We start from the raw sequence: 17,876 nt of genomic DNA on the forward strand, positions 1-17,876 counted from the left end.
CCACTATCACCACTGTTGTTCAACATAGAAGTCCTAGCCTCAGCAATCAGACAACAAAAAGAAATAAAAGTCATCCAAATCAGCAAAGAAGAAGTCAAATTCTTGTAGATGATATGATACTTTATTTGGAAAACCCAAAGACTCCACCCCAAAACTGCTAGAACTCATACAGGAATTCAGTAAAGTGGCAGGATACAAAATCAATGCACAGAAATCAGTTGCATTTCTATACATCAACAACGAGACAGAAGAAAGAGAAATTAAGGAAATGATACCATTTACAATCGCATCAAAAGCCATAACGTACCTAGGAATAAACCTAACCAAAGAGGCAAAGGATCTGTACTCAGAAAAGTATAGAACCCTCATGAAAGAAATTGAGGAAGTCGCAAAGAAATGGAAAAATGCCATGCTCATGGATTAGAAGAACAAATATTGTTAAAATGTCTATGCTATAGAGCAATCTACGCATTCAATGCAATCCCTATCAAAATACCATCAGCTCTTTTCACAGAGCTGGAACAAATAATCCTAAAATTTGTATGGAACCAGAAAAATCCCAAATAGTCAAAGGAATATTGAAAAAGAAAACCAAAGCTGGTGGCATCACAATGCCAGACTTCAAGCTCTATTACAAAGCTGTCATCATCAAGACAGTATGGTACGGTCTTGGCACAAAAACAGACACATAGATCAACAGAAAGAATAGAGAACCCAGGAATGGACCCTCAACTCTATGGTCAACTAATCTTCGATGAGGCAGGAAAGAATGTCCAATGGAAAAAAGACAGTCTCTTCAAAAAATGGTGTTGGAAAAATTGGACAGCCACATGTAGAAGAATGAAACTGGACCATTTCCTTATACCATACACAAAAATAGACTCAAAATGGTTGAAAGACCTAAATGTGAGACAGGAATCCATCAAAATCCTAGAGGAGAACACAGGCAGCAACCTCTTTGACCTTGGCCACAGAAACTTCTTGCTAGACACATCTCCAAAGGTTAGGGAAACAAAAGCAAAAATGAACTAGTGAGACTTCATCAAGATAAAAATCTTCTGCACAGCAAAAGAAACAGTCAACAAAACTAAGAGGCAACACATGGAATGGGAGAAGATATTCACAAATGATATATCAGATAAAGGGCTGGTATCCAAGATCTATAAAGAACTTACCAAACTCAACACCCAAAAAACAAATAATCCAGTCAAGAAATGGTTAGAAGACATGAACAGACCTTCTCCAAAGATGACATACAAATGGCTAACAGACACATGAAAAAATGTTCAACATGGCTAGTCCCCATAAAAATATTAAGTCAGAGGCAAGATCACGTTTTCAGAGAGAATTGCAGAGATTAAGGCAATTATTGCCAATTTGTGAGATGCTGACCAATAATTTTTATCCTATTCCATCCCTTAATATGCTCAGTGCAAAAACCCAATGTTAACTCCAACTGCATTTTCCAACCTCCACAGTGGCCTCTTTCCTAGAAGAGATGAATAAAGTTCCTAACCCTTGATCTCTAGTTCCTTATTTGTGGATCATGTATTATTGTTCCTGTTTACTTGGACTTCCAAGTTCCTGCTTGATTTCACTGGAAGGAGCAACAGTCTGTTAGTTCTCTGCCACCGTGTCACAATCTAGTCATCTGGAGTCATGGCAACCTTTCCTCCTAGGACTTGAACCTGACCCAATATATTTACAACCTCAAGCTGGTAAGTCCTGAAGAATAGCAAGTAGCAACACTCTATTTGTCTTGGGAAGGAATAAAAATATAAATCTTTAAGAAATCAAAGAACCTACACCCTTTGTTAAGTTATCATGTCCTTGGCATTGGGGGGCAGGCAGGAAGGGGGGTTCCAATGCCAAGGACATGATAGAATATTCCCCCTAAGTGAAAGAGACATTGTTGCAAACAATGCTAACAGGGAATCTTTTTAGATTTTGGAATCAGATTTACATAGCATTTGTGTGTCCTTTGACTAATTAACAAGTAACACAGAAATCTGCCCAGAGCAGAGTAGAAAGTTTTCTAGCTGGTCTAGTCTATTAAAAAAAAAAAAAAAAAAAAAAAAAGTAGCCCTGCGAGCTGGCCTGATAACCACATTTTAACCAATAGTATCCAAGATGCATGAAGCAGACCACCATGGTAGGAGGAAAGCCTTGAAAGTAGTGTCATTACAGGGGAACTCAGGGGTTTGGAGCTAATTCATGTCACTAACAGCGGGTAACTATTCTCTTTTTGAGTAATAGCTCCTGGCTTGCTTCTAAAAACAAGTATCTGATAATGGAAACAGGTAATTATGCAGCCCAGGGCCATCCTTCATAAACAAGGTATCATCAGATCCATAATTCTTACAACCTGGTCTACTTTAAAACACTCCAAGTAGTAGTATATAAAAGAACAGATTGAGACATGCCATAAGGATAATAGCACTATTTAAATGGGTTGTTCCCTTGGAACACAGAGCATAGACATTTTTCTATATTTATAGAACGTGCTTAATAAAATCTTACTGAATAAAGAACGACCACATGAACCTGTTCCTAGCAACAGAAGATTCCTACCATATAGAAGGCAATCAAATATTTTCTGAAATAAATTTCACCCGACATTAAGCTTCATTAATAATATTTATTTTAAAGGTCCCTTTTTATTTGTAACAAATATAAAGTCATCGGTGTTTTACAAATTTTCAAAAATGCTTTAAGTACAAAAAAAATACATTAGTAAAATGAAAGTTATATTGTGTTATTTGCTACACACTTAATACTGTCGACATGCACACCATATGCCAGAAAAGCTCATGCATTAGTGGAAAAGAGAAGAAATGAGATATAACTGCTATGCTGTCTTATTACAAATTCATTGCTTCAGTCAGTTTCCTTTCTTCAGGGATACCATTTACCTGGAGTGTGGAAAAACGAACATGGGCATGAGTTAGTCAGGGCATGGACACTTTTTAGATTTTGAGCAAAACAAAGTATGACAAAGAGTAATTTTCTATCTTCTCAATGCAATTTAAAATAATCATGTTGACATTATTTCTCTGCATTAAAAAAAAAAGGAAAAAATTCTAAATCAGTCCTCTCCTTCTTGGGCCAAAGACGTAATGGTTTGTACTTCTCAGAAGGTATGGTCTGAAACTTCCTCCCACAATAAACAAAAAGAATGGGGTTGACTGCGGGATGTATGACTGTACCTGTTAATCGCAGCTTTTTAGAAAATACTGTGTGGGCTGGAAGGGCAAAGAAAATGAGAAAACCTGAAGGGGCATCGAACCTAATGGCTTGGGCCTCGTCCAAAAAGGCAGTGCTAATGTCAGCCTGTAACTGCTCTATTATCCCAGCAAGTGCTTAAGCCCAGGATTACAACACCAGCAGCTAGTTCATTTCTTAAACTTTGGGTGATCATTTAAAAAAAAAAACAACAAAAAAAAACAACTAACTAAATAAAACAAACTTCAAAATATACTCTTCCCGAAAAATTCCATACAAGTAGCTAGAGATAAAATTACTTGGTATCCAAGAGACAAGCCCTGTGTTTAAATCACCTTCATAAAGAAAACTGTGACCTTACATAGTGCTTTGAGGTTGGAAAAAGCAAATTATTATTTCAAATGTGGTTGCCTCTTTGTGGTACCGGGGCGACCAGGAAGGAGTGAGAGAAAAGCTGTTGTACCCAGGAAAATACATAAAGAGCCCTAAATCCATGGATGTGAACACAGAGCAGAATAACTTGGAAACTGAAAAACAAACTATTTTTTCATTCAAACAAACGGAATGGGAATAAGGAACGTAACCTGCCCATTCAGTTCTTCTCTCCGGGAGGCATAACTCTATTTGGTTGTACGTTTATCAGAGGCAGAAACACAACAATCTATTATAATTATAAAAAATGTTAGGGTGTCTCTCTCCCTTTAGCACTTAAATACTTTGGGGACTCATAGAAAACAACAATGACAAGAAGAAAACAACCAAGAGGAGCTAGTGTACTTTAGTCAATAATGTGCTCCAAATCACAGAAAAATATAAGAAAACAAGGAGGTAATAGGCTATCATATTAACTAAAAAGGAGATCAAAGCTTCCTTGACTCAAGCAAAATGCCTGCTCCCCAAAATCTGTTTTAGAAAAATAATCTAGAAAATTGGGTTGAACAGCCTAAAATTCCTCTAGGGAAATTCTTTGGCTCTTATCCCATTTGCTCAGCATAAATTGTCCTTACAGTTGGAAATGCTGCCTATTACTAAAAACTAGCACATTAACAAGTCTGCTTGCTGAAAATCTATACCACTATCAAATATGTCTCTCTAATATCATCTATTCAGGCTCCCTTATTTCCTCTAATGGGAGAATAAGTAAAATCTGGATTTTTAAAACACAAAAATAAGTTATTTACTGTTTAACTAGAAACTGTCTCCCTTCTACTCACTCCTTGCATGAAATAATTAAGAATCAGAGGAAAGGCATCTTAGAAGATTTAGAAATCTATGAATTTAATGAGGGAAATGTAGAAATATTCCTTTAAATGTTTTCTTGTTAAAAAAAAAAAAAAAAGCCAGGCAATTAGTGTTAAGAGGGATGTGTTTTTGTCTTTGCTCTTTAGGTAACAGATATTTATAACAAAGTTTATTCCTTCATCAATCTCCTGAATGCTTACACAGTAGCACCACCACATCAATATATTGAACACCCTTGTTGAAACATGTTAGCATTTAATTAAAACAAATGATCAAAACTGTGGGAGAAAATTCTGATAAACATTATCTCATAATTAAAATCTGATGAACAACTTTATTATACTTGCCTCAAATCTTTGAAAAGTTGTCAAACGAAAATCTCCTTAAATTCCCGAAAGCAGTAATAGAGAAAATAATTTCTGAATAAAAACATCCAATAAATTTCTATATGTGCCTAAAGTTTTTAAGAGACTTACTTAATAGCTTCCCTACTACAATACCACTATTCATACTCAGAATTCCACATCCAACTTACATTTTTAAAACTTCTCTTGCTTTTCCAAGAGAGCCACAAAAGGCATTACTGGTTGCCTGGCAATTAGAACTAGGAATCAACCACTAATTAGAAGACAATCATGAATAAGTTATCTACTTGGTACCGAGATGAATGAAATAATTGGCTGTGGAAATTTTTTAGGGACACTTGAAAGAAATAAACTTAAAGAAAGCAAGTCTTAGGGAAATAAAATAGTCAAGGGAGAATCGTCCGCCATCTTGTTGTCACTGGTCATGTTATAACAGCTTTTTAAAGTGGCATTAAAACCAGGCCAACCATTTCTCATTTATCCCCCTGAAGCCTCAATGATTAGTCACAATGGTTTCCTTTTGTAAGAGTCAGTTTCAAGCTGCTCACTTACTGAGACAAATCCTGGATGCATCCAAGCTAAGAATCTTTCATACCAAGGGGAAGAATAGGGAGCTTCGCTGAAGGAAGGGGATTTTATTCAGTCTTCCTTAATTAGACAGGACCTCCATGGATGCTTTTGCTCTAAGATCATTTACCCTGTATTTATCACTCTGATGGCAATCTATGCAATAATCTAAGCTATTATTCTAAGGTTCCAACTCTGATTAAGGAATGACACAACTGGTTTGCCTTACTTGATGAAGCTAAAGCTTCATAAATGACATGGTCCTATAATAATCTTTTAATCTGTTAGCTTCATACATTAATATCAACTTACTACTTTTAGTACTTACCTGTAGTCTGCTGTTGGGGAATCTGAGTCTGATGTTGCAAGTTCCTAGAAATGATTGGTATTTTTGAGTAAAACTGTGTTTGTTTATACACATGCAAACAGACAGCAGACATACTAGAATGAAAAATTTTATAGCTAAAAAGATCCCCAGAAATCATCTAACCCAGCCTACCCCCATGAGTTTATGCATGAGAAACCTAAGGTCTGAAGAAGATAAATAATAATATTTGATAACATTCATAAAGCTCCTATTAAATGCTCTGTTCTACCTCACAACAACCCTAAAAGGTAGGTATTATTTTTCTCAACTTACAGATGAGGAAACAGGCTTAGAGGTCCAAGGCTACATAGCTAAGGGCAGATAAGGATATGAATCCAGGGACTCCAGGACTTGTGCTTAGAACACACACACTTTCAGATTCAGGTCTAGAACATACATATATGCTCACATACTCTCACAGAACAACATACATACCCATCTTCACTCATTATGCCAAAGCTATGTTCTTCTATCCCTGCCCAGGGAATGACATGGGCCATCCACCCAACTGTAGAGTCAAGATGCAGAAGTCATCATCGACCCCTCCCTCCTTCCCTTCCCCCATCCCAATCTTGGGAACTCTTTGCTGTCAGATGATCTTCTAAGACACAACGCCGATTATGTCATTCAAACAACACACATTTCATTACTTCCTTATGCCTACCTGCAAATTAAGTTTGGCCCAGAAGACCATCAATATATCTGGTCCCTACATGGAGCACCACCACCATGGCCACGACCATCTCTTGTACCCAACCAGCTCCCATTTGTCCTTGCAAACTCAACTTAAAATTTGTTACAATGGACACAGTTAGTCTTATAATTTAAAACTATCCCACAAAGAATGTTAATGAAGAATTTTTAACTTATTATTTGTTTTAATTAAAAAATACCTCAAGTACCACTTGTTCTAGCCTCCTCACTCTCTAAGCACTGCCTCCCCATTAGGTTACCATTTAATATGGTTTTGTACATTGCTGATTGTTGTATTTCTCATCACATAATGTTAAAGTGCCTTACCAGTAAGAACCCCTTATTTTTGTTCAGTCTCCCCAACAGTAAGCATGCAATAAATAATTTTTGAATGAATACGTGCAAAAGTGCAGATACTTAGAAAGATTCACAGAAAATACACATATTTATTAACATTCATACTCATTTAGTTTCAAATTTTGATATTAAAATTGATTTGCAAAAATGTACAGTTGAGATTCTGTGTGGAAGAAATTCTAGGAGTCAGCCCCTCACTACAGAGTAGGGCTAGATCCAAGCCAGGAGTTTTCAGTTTTTTTGTTTCTCTTCAGCAATGGAATTCCTTTTAATTGAAATCCTAAGCAGAACTCTTGATGTACAAAAGAGATAAATGTGAGGTTGCCTGGTTTGAAACAAGGGAGCCAGGAATCCCGTCTGCTTTGTTTCTTTTGCCCCACATGCTGGCCCCTAAGGCATTTCTAAGAAACCTCCAAGAAAGAGAGTTGAAAACCATTGATCTGAATCATTTCAGGCAGGCAAATATTATGTTCCAAATACAGTGATCTAAAGTGGAAAGCTATAAAGGCTAAATACTATTTAAATTCTTAAATTAATCTATAGGAATGTTAATGACTTCAAGTAATTTTTTTAGATTTTCAGCTCCATTTTAAATATATTGTTAAGGAAATAACAAAATCAATTCCAATTCAATTCGAGGAAGTTACTTAATAATTCATCCCAATAATTATATTCTTGTTTGCCATTACTTAACAACCCTACTTATCCTTGTGTGGTCTCATGGAGTATTTTATATGCTTGTTTATTCTTACAGTATTTCATACAATGTATTTATACTGGTTTTGATCATGGAAGTAAAAAGATTAATTTATAAACCACAGAAAAAATAAGTTTTAGAGTTAAAGGTGGGAAAACAAATATCTTTAATACAGAAGTCAAAACGCAATTTCATGGGCATTTGGGAGGGGGATATGAATTTTGTTTTAACTTCTCAGGTACAACTAATGTGGGCCTATCTATTCTACATTAGAAGCTATTACAGCACATCTTATATACACACACGCGCGCGCGCGCTTCATTTCCCATCACCTCTAGCTCTACCTAGCCTATCAATGGATTAAATCAATACATTTTGACAAAACAAAAATACTGACGATGACAAGGAAAGCTTTCAAAAGCCCCAAATCAAAATCAATATTTGGCTAGTAGTTGGAAGCCCCCTCACTCCCGTTGTTCAGCCCAACTAACCCTTCTGTGGAACAGAGTTTGAAAACCACTGATCAAAGTCAATCTCCACCCTGTAATTTCTTTTCTAGCCCCTGATTTTTTTCCTCTTCCACTACACTACTAAACCATCTAAGTAGGAATGGGCTTGGCTAGGTTCAAGGAGAACGGTTGGTTGAGAAAGTGCCACACACAAGGTAGCAAGAAATCTGGAGATCGGTGAGAAAGTAATGGTGGGACTTTGGTTTAGGGATTTAAAACTACCTGCAGTGCATGTCCCAATTGGTTAGGTTTGAGCCATGTACATGCACTACTTGCAACTTCAACTGAACTATGGATGAGTTCTATGAAAGTGCTTCTATGTGCAAAAAGGTGCTCGACAAGAAATAGATGGAGAAGCACATATCCCCAGCATCTCCTGGGTGGGCAGAGCTGGCTCTGTTTTTGTGGGTGGGGGCCCAAACCTGTGACTGCAGGTGAGCCTGTGAGTGTCAGAGGGTTCAAATGTCCATGATGGGCATACTTGAAGTGTGAATTCCACTGAAGTGTTGAACGGAGTTACCTCATGAGAGCACTGCTTCAGGGATACTGGAGAAATTCTCAGGAGTAACTCTGCTTCAGTCAAGCAGACCAGACAGCGAGAAAATGGAAGCATTTCCATCTTTGGTGAAAACACACCGCTGAAGGCAATTACACAAGAGAGCAGGGATGACTTCAAATAGAAGCCCAATAAACCTTCAAAGAAAGGACCTCTACAAAGTCATAAAACTATTTACAATAATTACGTTATTAATGGACTAATGGAAAGATTATTATGTGTAAACTACATTACAGAGGAAAAAAGATTTAAGAAAACTGGAGTTCTCTAAATTATTAGCATTAATTATTTTCTAATTTTACTACCATTAATTGCATGCATTTAAATAGAAAATTATGTAAATTGGCCATTGCACAAACTTTATTCTTCAAGGAAGCAAACGTAATAATGTGCAAATTAATAAATAAGTGATTTGGGGGGAGGACACAATTATTTATTATTTGTACAACCATTTTAAGGTAATTTGATGTTCCTGGATATCCTGTAGAGTAATTCTATGAGTTAGGTTGATGATTATCAACATTCTATTCCAACTTGCTGGAAGACTCAAAAGCAAAGAAAGGTTAAGTGATTTGCATTAAGCCACAGAATCTGTGCCAGAGTTGAAAATAAATGACATTAGTTTGGCTATGTAGAATACAAAACACTTCTCTTTTGAATTAGTATGGAGCCCTTTAACAATAAGTAATGTATTTAACTATAGTAGTATATTTTTGGAATTTCCCAATTATTTCAGCAAAATTGATGTTGCCTAACCCTTGAATTTTCTATAATTTTTTTCCAACAAAAATGCCGATTTGGACCCCTTACTTACTTTTACTAAAGAACCAGGCCATTATTTGGACTAAGGAAGGAAGGACACAGAGAAACTGGAAAACATCACTATAATTTTTAATTTCAAAACCTAATTTTAACTAAAATCAGTGTAGAACATACATGGAACATAAATGAGAAAGGAGATATTTATTTATTTATTTTAGTTATTTTCTCCTGCTTGAATAAAGCCAAAAGCAAGCCTACCATGGCTTTAAACTGAAGCAGTACAAACCTATAGAACCAAAAGCTATCAAAGAGATATTGCATCCATTGCTGAATTAAAACAAAACAAAACAAAACAAAAAACAACGTCAATGGCTCTGAAATATCCTTGGCCACTTGACACTTCTTGTCAACAGGAAACCATTATATTGGTCCCCTAAAACAATCTCTTCAACTGATATTAACTTTCATTGAAATCTGATTTTTTATTTATGAAATTTTACCATAGTTAGTTCTCATTATTACCCAGGGGAAGACAAATGGAAAAATACTTTAGACAAGAGTTAAAATGATTTGTTACTATATCTTTAATTAGAAGACTTAATTCTAGTTTTATATTCGTTAATTTATAAAAGATTAAGCACAACCTACCTCCTGTTTTGAGGGAGACCCAATTACTCTGGATTAGATACCATGTTTAGTATAATGAATAAGGAAATTTTTCATATAGACAATTAAAATCTTTCTAGAAAATGTTTGGGCACTTTTCCCTATTATTCATTACATAAAATCTTCTATGAGGATGCCTCCCACTCAGGAAAAATAGATTGATATTGATGTTGGTATGAGAAAAGAGTAATAAGGAGGCAGATCTACCCCCTAAAAAAACACATAATATATCACACATTTTAGAATAAATTCCGTTTCAGAAAATTGAGTATCTGAAATTCTCTAGCCAACGCCTCCCATAAAAGTGCAAAATCACAATTTCCCAGTGGTTTTTCATTTTTTGAGGCTCTGCATTTCTCTATCCCATTCAGTACTAATCAGTACTCATCTCTCACTTCTCTACACCATTTTCCTCAGGCAACTGAAGGAGGTGCGAAAAGTCTTGAAGCTGGTAAGTATAAACCCACAAACAGTCCCCACACTCTACATCAAGCACCCGAACCGCCCCCTTTCACACTTTTCTTCTGTACATACGTCTTAGGGAGGAATCAGGAGACACTGTTCCCCTTTTAAAACTCCAGGTGGAGGAATGTGAATAACAACCCCTTCCCCACCTCCACCCCCAAAAGAAACACCAAGCTGGCTTTCCCAAATCCTCAAACCTAGCTCCATCAAGTATTTTATTTGGGAATTCTCAACCCTTTTTCCTGTTCCACCTGACTCACAAGTCCACCAGATTCCAAATCCGTAGACCTAGGGCCCTGGGATCTGCATTGTAGGAGCTCCACAGGTGAGTGTGATCTTCAGCTTGGTTTGGAAACAACCAGGCTAGACTCTCTCTCAACATACCTTTTAGGACCTAAAATTCTATGACTTGGAATTTGATTTTCTTCATTCAAATCATTACAAAGTTTTGTTTTCAAGGTACATCAGTCAATCTGTAATGTATTTTAAGTTAAATCTTTGGTCAAAAAGATAACTCCTAATCACAACAATGATTCTTTGGGCAAAGCAGATTTACTTTTAAGAATTACTTTATGGGGTGCCTGGGTGGTTCAGCTGGTTAAGCAACTAACTCTTGATTTCCACTCAGGTCAGGATCTCAGGGTCATGAGATGGAGCCCTGCTGGACATGGAGCCTGCTTAATATTCTCTCTTTCCCTCTCCTTCTGCCCCTCCCCACCCTGCTCCCGTACTCTCTCATTCTCTCTCTCAGAAAATCAAAAATAAATCAAAAATAAATTTAAAAAAAGAATTATTTTATAATGTAATCTCCAGCAATGAATGGAAATGAGGTGACAGCCTATAAAGAGAGAAGTTCTTACTGTTAATGGTAACATGTGCTCACTGAACTGCAAAGATAACTAAGTACAGATGCAAAAAGCCTGACTGTGTTAGGGGATGGGGAATATTCCACAGAATATGTGGCTAGTGCTCTTCAAGACTATCAAGGTCATGGGGAAACAAGGAAAGTCTAAAAAACTGCCCAGGCCAGAGGAGAGTAAAGAGACATGCCAATTATTGTGTCCTTGACATAAGTCCTGGAACAAAAAGAAGGACATTAGGAGAAAAACTAGTGAAATCTCACAGGGCGGCTAGGTGGTGCAGTCAGTTAAGCCTCTGGCTCTTGGTTTTGGCTCAGGTCATGAGATCAGGGTCCTGGGATCAAGCCCTGAGTCAGGCTCCACACTCACTCAGCATGGAGTCTGCTTGAGATTCTCTCTCTCCCTCTCCCACTGCCCCTCCCACTCATGCTGTCTCTCTCTCTCTCTCAAATAAAATCTTTAAAAAAAAAAAAACTAGTGAAATCTCAAATTATTAAAAAAAAAAAAAATCTGAAGTCTGCTTAATAGTAAAGCACCAATGTTGGTTTCTTAGTCTTGACAAAGGTACAATGGGAGAAAGTGGGTGAGGGATCTCTGGAAACTCTCTGTGTTATCTTTGCAACTTCTCTGAACCTCGAAAATCATTCCAAAATAAAACAGTTATTAATAAACACATTAGCAAAGACCAAACTAAATTGACTATGTGATCATTTTAACGGCCTGTTTATATTGTCTCTGTAATCTGGAATGTAGAAGGAACACTGTACAAAATGAAACTGTCCCTTCTGAGCATATGCTCCATCTCCTGGTCCCTCTCCAGGTTCCCTTTCCATGACCTATTCAATCCCTTGCCTGTAACCTGGATCAGAGATCCTTCTGAGTTCAATGACTACATTATCTTTGACTTAATAGCAAGGTAGGCAAATAATCTAATCTCAGTTTTGACCTAATTTAGCTTTGTCTCTTATCCATGCCTTAATTTTATCATCTGCAAATGTTTAAACATTTTTTTGCTGTCTAAGGTATGGTGCCAGTCTAGATCCTGTGAAGCACTGTACCAAAAAGAAAATATTACTGTGTAACTGACAAATTATGGTGGCAGCCCCTCATCATACAACTGTTACTGAATCCTCTTTACCTCACACTTTTCTAAGGTTCTCTAAACCTCCTGGATTGACTTGTTTAAAAGACCCAACCAAATTTCCATGTAGCTCTGAAGGAAAGCTTTGAAAAGTCTTATAATGTCCTTGAGTCTTGCTTAGAAGCCAACATAAACTTTCAGCCATGTCCTTATGCCTGAATATTTCCAGTGTCAAGTCTGAAGAATAAACATGAAATCCTGTAGCTAGCCAAATCATTTATGAATCAGTAAGGTTACTATGAATATGGGAAGATGAAATGCATGCCCTTTTAGGAAGGGTTAATTAACAAATACCAGGCAGCATTCTCTAAGCATGTACTTGGTTATCAAGTACTGTAATGCCTCATCAAATATAATATCTCATTTTAATGTGGAGAATTCAATTCAATCCAAATGACCAAAATATGTATGTATGTTTGTGTGTACTTGGTGCTGAAATAAAACTTTAAAAACAGGGCCATGCTTTTAAGGTAAGAGAGTAAAAGCTGAATTTGCGTAAAGGACAGCTGTGACGAACCTGATACAATGAATTTCCCTATTATCTGGCATGATTGGAAAATGAGGTTAATCACATATTCTGGCTTATAGGGAGTTACCATAGAGACAGTGCACATATTATCCATTTCCAAGAATAAAAGAAAGATAATATACACTCAACACTGAAACTACACCGAATGTAATTTAATTTCCCTCTGATGAGTCAGACGTACTTGATGATCTCGCAGTGCCTCAGAATAATCATTGTGCACATCATCAATTATCTATCTACCCTATTTATATGGAAGTGCTAGTTAATGGAGTTTTTCCATTAGCAGAAATCTGAATAATGTGAAGGTTTTCTGGACTTAAAAATACATATATGGTCAAATTGTCACAAGTTGAATAGAATAACCTATTGCATTTGCAAATAGAGAGATGTCATCAACATAATGACAGTTGATGGGGTTATGGGAGGACCAGGAAGATGTTTTTGGTTGTAAACTAGATAGAAAATGTTGTTGTGTTTGTATGTAAGTAGAAACATTGCAAAACCCTAACCACAGAAAATCAAAATAATTTTTAAGGAGCTACTCTCATTCTCAACATATATGGTTAGAAAGCATATCTAAATGACACAGCCTTTTTCTTTCCCTTAAACTTCACTAGCAACAGAGTTTTACTGATTTACAAACATATTTAAGTTCCCCTACTCATTATAACAAATATTTCTCTATTCCAAAATTTGATAGTATTGTTATTTGTCAATAGAAGCATTTCCCAGACTGTGTTCATTGAAGAGTTATCTCTTCTGGCCTTTTTCCATGGATTCATGAAGCATATCAACACTCAAGGCCTCTGAGAACCCTTGTAGTTTTAAGACAAAAAAAAAAAACAAAAACAAAAAACAAAACCTGTTTCTCAAGTGTATTTGACCATTTCGGTTTTGAGAATATATATCAACATTTGAGGAATATATAGCCACATTTACTAGTAAACTCTTGGGTAAAGAAAATACAGAATGGTAGCCTAAAAGAATTTTAAAATTCTTTCCATTTGGAAATGAATGAAAAGGCTGTTCATATTTTCATTTAAAAAAAAAAGCAGGAGAGATTGCTAAGTTGTGAGCTATTATAATATTCTTGAAATTATACTAATTTTTTTCATCAGTATCTAATCCTGGTAAAGTGGGTTTTAGGATGACCCACTAACCATCAGAGAACATAGAAATCTATCCCTTCCGTTCAGTACAACTATATTTTGTGAGACTTTAATATTCACATCCCTGATCAAATATTTATGTTTCTAAAACTCAAAATGTTAAATGTATGCAATTTTCTCCACTGTCAATCAGACTTCAATTACTTACACATACATGCACATATAAACACACGCCTTAGCCTATTCAACAGTAAGTGAATCATGTTAGATAAGTTTAGGAAAATACAATACTTTTAGATTTCTGAAGTATTTTGGACAAACTTATTGAGTCTATCTATACTCCTCATATTCATTACTGCTTAATCTCCAAATCACCACATACATTTTGCATGGTTACAAAATAAGCATTTGCAATGGGAAAATGTTTGCATCCAGGATGGTTCCCAGAGAAATCTTTAATCAGTAAGAGGTTACCTGTATATCATACCCTAAGGTTTATGTGGTGGCGGGAGGTAGATTTTTCTCTATATCCATCATATTCACAAAAGTAAAGTGATGAAGAAGAGGATCTCAAAAGCCAACCTGTGACTTCCTTGGGAAACTGAATTTAACCCATCTCAACATATGGTTAAAATTGGTGGGAAAAAAGGAGCCATGTTCTTAAAAATAAATGGCAATTTTACCTACAATTCCCTTATATTGAAATTGAGCTTCTAGGCATATAATGTGGGTTCTCAAAGAGCAACTAGGCAATTCCCTCAACCCCTTGCCTCCCACAAGTACCCCTTACAAAGGCTTCTTCCTGGCTTTCTGATCACAGTCCTTCCAGCACTACAAAGGTTGGCACTAATAAATTGTACTTACAGTCAAAATTGGAACTACTCATTTTGGATATACAAGCAGATCACAAGAAATAACAAAAAAACCTTCTATCCTGAGGCACAAAAAAATTAGATTAAATAGAGGTGTGGTAATAACATCAAAAAATAGGTTAACAGAACCCAATAATTCTAATAATAACTCTAAAAAATAATCAATTTGTTATGCTTTAGGATATGCATTTCTTTTCAAAATTAACTCATCTTTGAGCACACATGTTAGTTTATTAACAGTGTCAATTTCTGAAATATTAAGGTGAATGTCATCTTGTTTCAATTAGTGGAAAAAAATGCCTTTCCTGAAAGTAATCCTTTATATTTGTGTCAGCACCATGGGGTTGGGGATCTACACTATCAATGTCTTTTTGGTATTTTCTCTTAGAGTTATACACAAACAAACAGAAGCAATAATGAAAAGTTCTGGTCTTTATGAAAATTAAGTGGATATATTCATGCATATTAATAATGACAGGAGCACACGGGTACTTACTGCTGCGTTTGCATCAGTGGCATATTCGTGCTCTCATAACTGTCTGTGTGCAAAGGAGGTATGATCTCCCCAGTTACAGGGTGAAACACGGGAAGCGTAGACAGGGGCCATGCTATCTCTCTATTCTTGGACATGTCACGAAGTTCTTTGGTAGATTTCTGAATAGCACTATGATGGACCAGCTGGATGCTAGATCAAAAAGAAATAAAACACACACATATTTAAAATCAAGTATTAGCCTGATGGGTCATCAAATTTGAAAAAGTTATGAATTTTTTTTTTCTTTTTAAAATAAGACATTATTGCACTTTGGGCATTCTACAAGTTATCTCTGAAAGAGATACATTTCACATGCTTTTAACACGGCAAAACTGAACATCGTAAACCAATTTTTAAATAAACGTGTCTTGCATGAAACTAAGCTATAAAGCATTGTGTTAATATTATAGCCCTAAGTAACAAACTAGTATGCTATTTAATTTCTACGATTAAGATTAAACTACCATAGCTTTTATATTGGTGCTTCTGATGGGGCATTTATAAATACTCACAGAAGTTTCATTTTATGGTAGGTTATTACTGTAGATTCAGGAAAACGTGTATGAAAGTTCTTTTCATCTGTTCTCTGGTTTATAGAAATGCAGATTGGGAAATCACATCATATAAATGGCAAGTTAATATTCTGAATCTGAAATTTTAGGTTTAATTTTTATCTACGCAATCTTAGTTTTCAAACTTTTTATTTTTAGTCTCTACCCCTCCTGAATATCTCTATTTAAAAAGCAGCTTTCACATTTATGAAATAAACTATGAAAGATGATGAATGACAAAATCAAAGCATGACACACATGTATGGAGCATGATGAGCAACTGAGAAGTGAAAAAACATGATAAAGAAAATAACAGGAAAGAAGACACTTACTCTGGTGTTTGCATGTTTCTCTTTTCCCTAGAAACAAAACAAAATTTATGAATTAAATAATAGCATTGATATTTGAAACATTAAGACTATATGCTCATGGGATCTTGCATGATGTGGAAATGCTGACATTGTTACTATTAAATGCAACCAGGCAGCATTTGCCACCAGGTTTATGACATTACTTGGATGAGTACACATAAAGAGATGGAATACTGATGAGAAACACACAGAAAAATGAAAAAAAAAAAGATTAAGAATTAAGCTCTTAGAAATAAATTCTATGACATAATGAAATCAGGCTACATGTAAAAAATGGAAGAATTTGTTACTTGCTGCTTTATTAATTTTTTATCCTTTGCTTTGTTGCCCTGACTTCCAGATAATCTTGGAGATTATTTTAATTGACACAGATGTCCTGAAAGTGCTAACTGTTCATGAAGTGAACACTCAATTATACTCTTATTTTCACTAATTTACTCCTAGGTTTATGTGTATACATATGTATCTTTTAAATACTTAGATTAGGTCACCCGTTTGACAGAACAATTGCAAGAAGAATTCTGACCATCACTTCTGATCAAACTAAGACAATTTATTTACTTAAAGTGCAATTACCATGTCAATAGATTCCACAGTCTCTACACAAAATGGCTTATATAACCAAAAGAACTAGCCTCAGTTATTCTTGGGACTGTTTTGCCAGCATGAATTTACATCTAGCCTTAATAATTGTTGAATAAAGTAATTATATCCCCTAATTTGATTTACTAGAGTCAAAACTGTTTTAATTCATTTTAAAGGAATAAAGTACTGTAGGTTGACTTGAACACAATTTCAATTAATTTATAAAGTGTTTTATGAACCAAATGAAACTTGGCTTTTAATGGAATCTTATATGTTGTTATCCTAGTAGGCTCGATAATTTTTTATTAGTGTTTTAAAGTACTCACACTCCTTCCCGTCGGCAGCACATGATATAAGCAAGTATTAGAAAAAGGACCAGTGCTACCGCCGAGGGCACAGCCAGTGTAATTAGGAAATCCGTGTAATAGTCTCTGCTTTTCAAAGAATCAGAAGGGGGTTTGTACTCTCCACCATCAGGTAAGATCCCCTCTCCTCGAATCACTTCCTGATAGGTGGACACTTGCTTTGTTTTATCGACCTGATATAAAAGAACACAATTACACATCAAAATTAATAGCTGCAAACACAAGAGTTGAAGACCTAGACATATCAAAACTTTCTTTGACACATTTCTAAAAAGCCATCTTTTCCAATTACGTTATCATCTTGAACATGCCACTGTTTATGGGAGCTAGGAAGAGGTAATGAACAAAAGTAAACAGATTAAAGGGCTTATGTTGGCCAACATTTTATGCCCTTTCCACAACATACAGACATATGTACATGAATGCATACATAATAAGTGTATGTGTGTATGTGGTTGTTCTTCCTAGTTTCCTTCCTTTGAAGAAGAAG

The 17,876-nt window shown here is 35.7% G+C and overlaps 1 protein-coding gene across 3 annotated transcripts in view; it reads right to left on the reverse strand.

Moving 5' to 3' along the window:
* Nucleotides 1-2,624: 2,624 nt before the first annotated feature.
* The window catches only part of SGCE (sarcoglycan epsilon), a 67,002-nt gene continuing 51,750 nt past the window's right edge, over nucleotides 2,625-17,876 (reverse strand). The window contains exons 7-12 of one of the 3 annotated variants that reach the window (XM_073898844.1): nucleotides 17,348-17,559; nucleotides 16,398-16,424; nucleotides 15,476-15,664; nucleotides 5,725-5,768; nucleotides 4,812-4,846; nucleotides 2,625-2,912 (exon numbers count right to left, since the gene is read on the reverse strand). In XM_073898844.1, the coding sequence (XP_073754945.1) occupies nucleotides 2,862-2,912; nucleotides 4,812-4,846; nucleotides 5,725-5,768; nucleotides 15,476-15,664; nucleotides 16,398-16,424; nucleotides 17,348-17,559 (558 nt within the window). In that variant the 3' untranslated portion in view covers nucleotides 2,625-2,861. The remainder of the gene's footprint in view (nucleotides 2,913-4,811; nucleotides 4,847-5,724; nucleotides 5,769-15,475; nucleotides 15,665-16,397; nucleotides 16,425-17,347; nucleotides 17,560-17,876) is intronic. The other 2 variants (XM_073898845.1, XM_025873266.2) reach the window with 2 other exon arrangements.

The sequence above is a fragment of the Callorhinus ursinus genome, unplaced genomic scaffold (assembly GCF_003265705.2).
Source record: "Callorhinus ursinus isolate GAN/ISIS: 27379988/994484 unplaced genomic scaffold, GSC_fseal_2.0 scaffold12, whole genome shotgun sequence".
In the NCBI taxonomy this organism is placed as follows: Eukaryota; Metazoa; Chordata; class Mammalia; order Carnivora; family Otariidae; genus Callorhinus; species Callorhinus ursinus.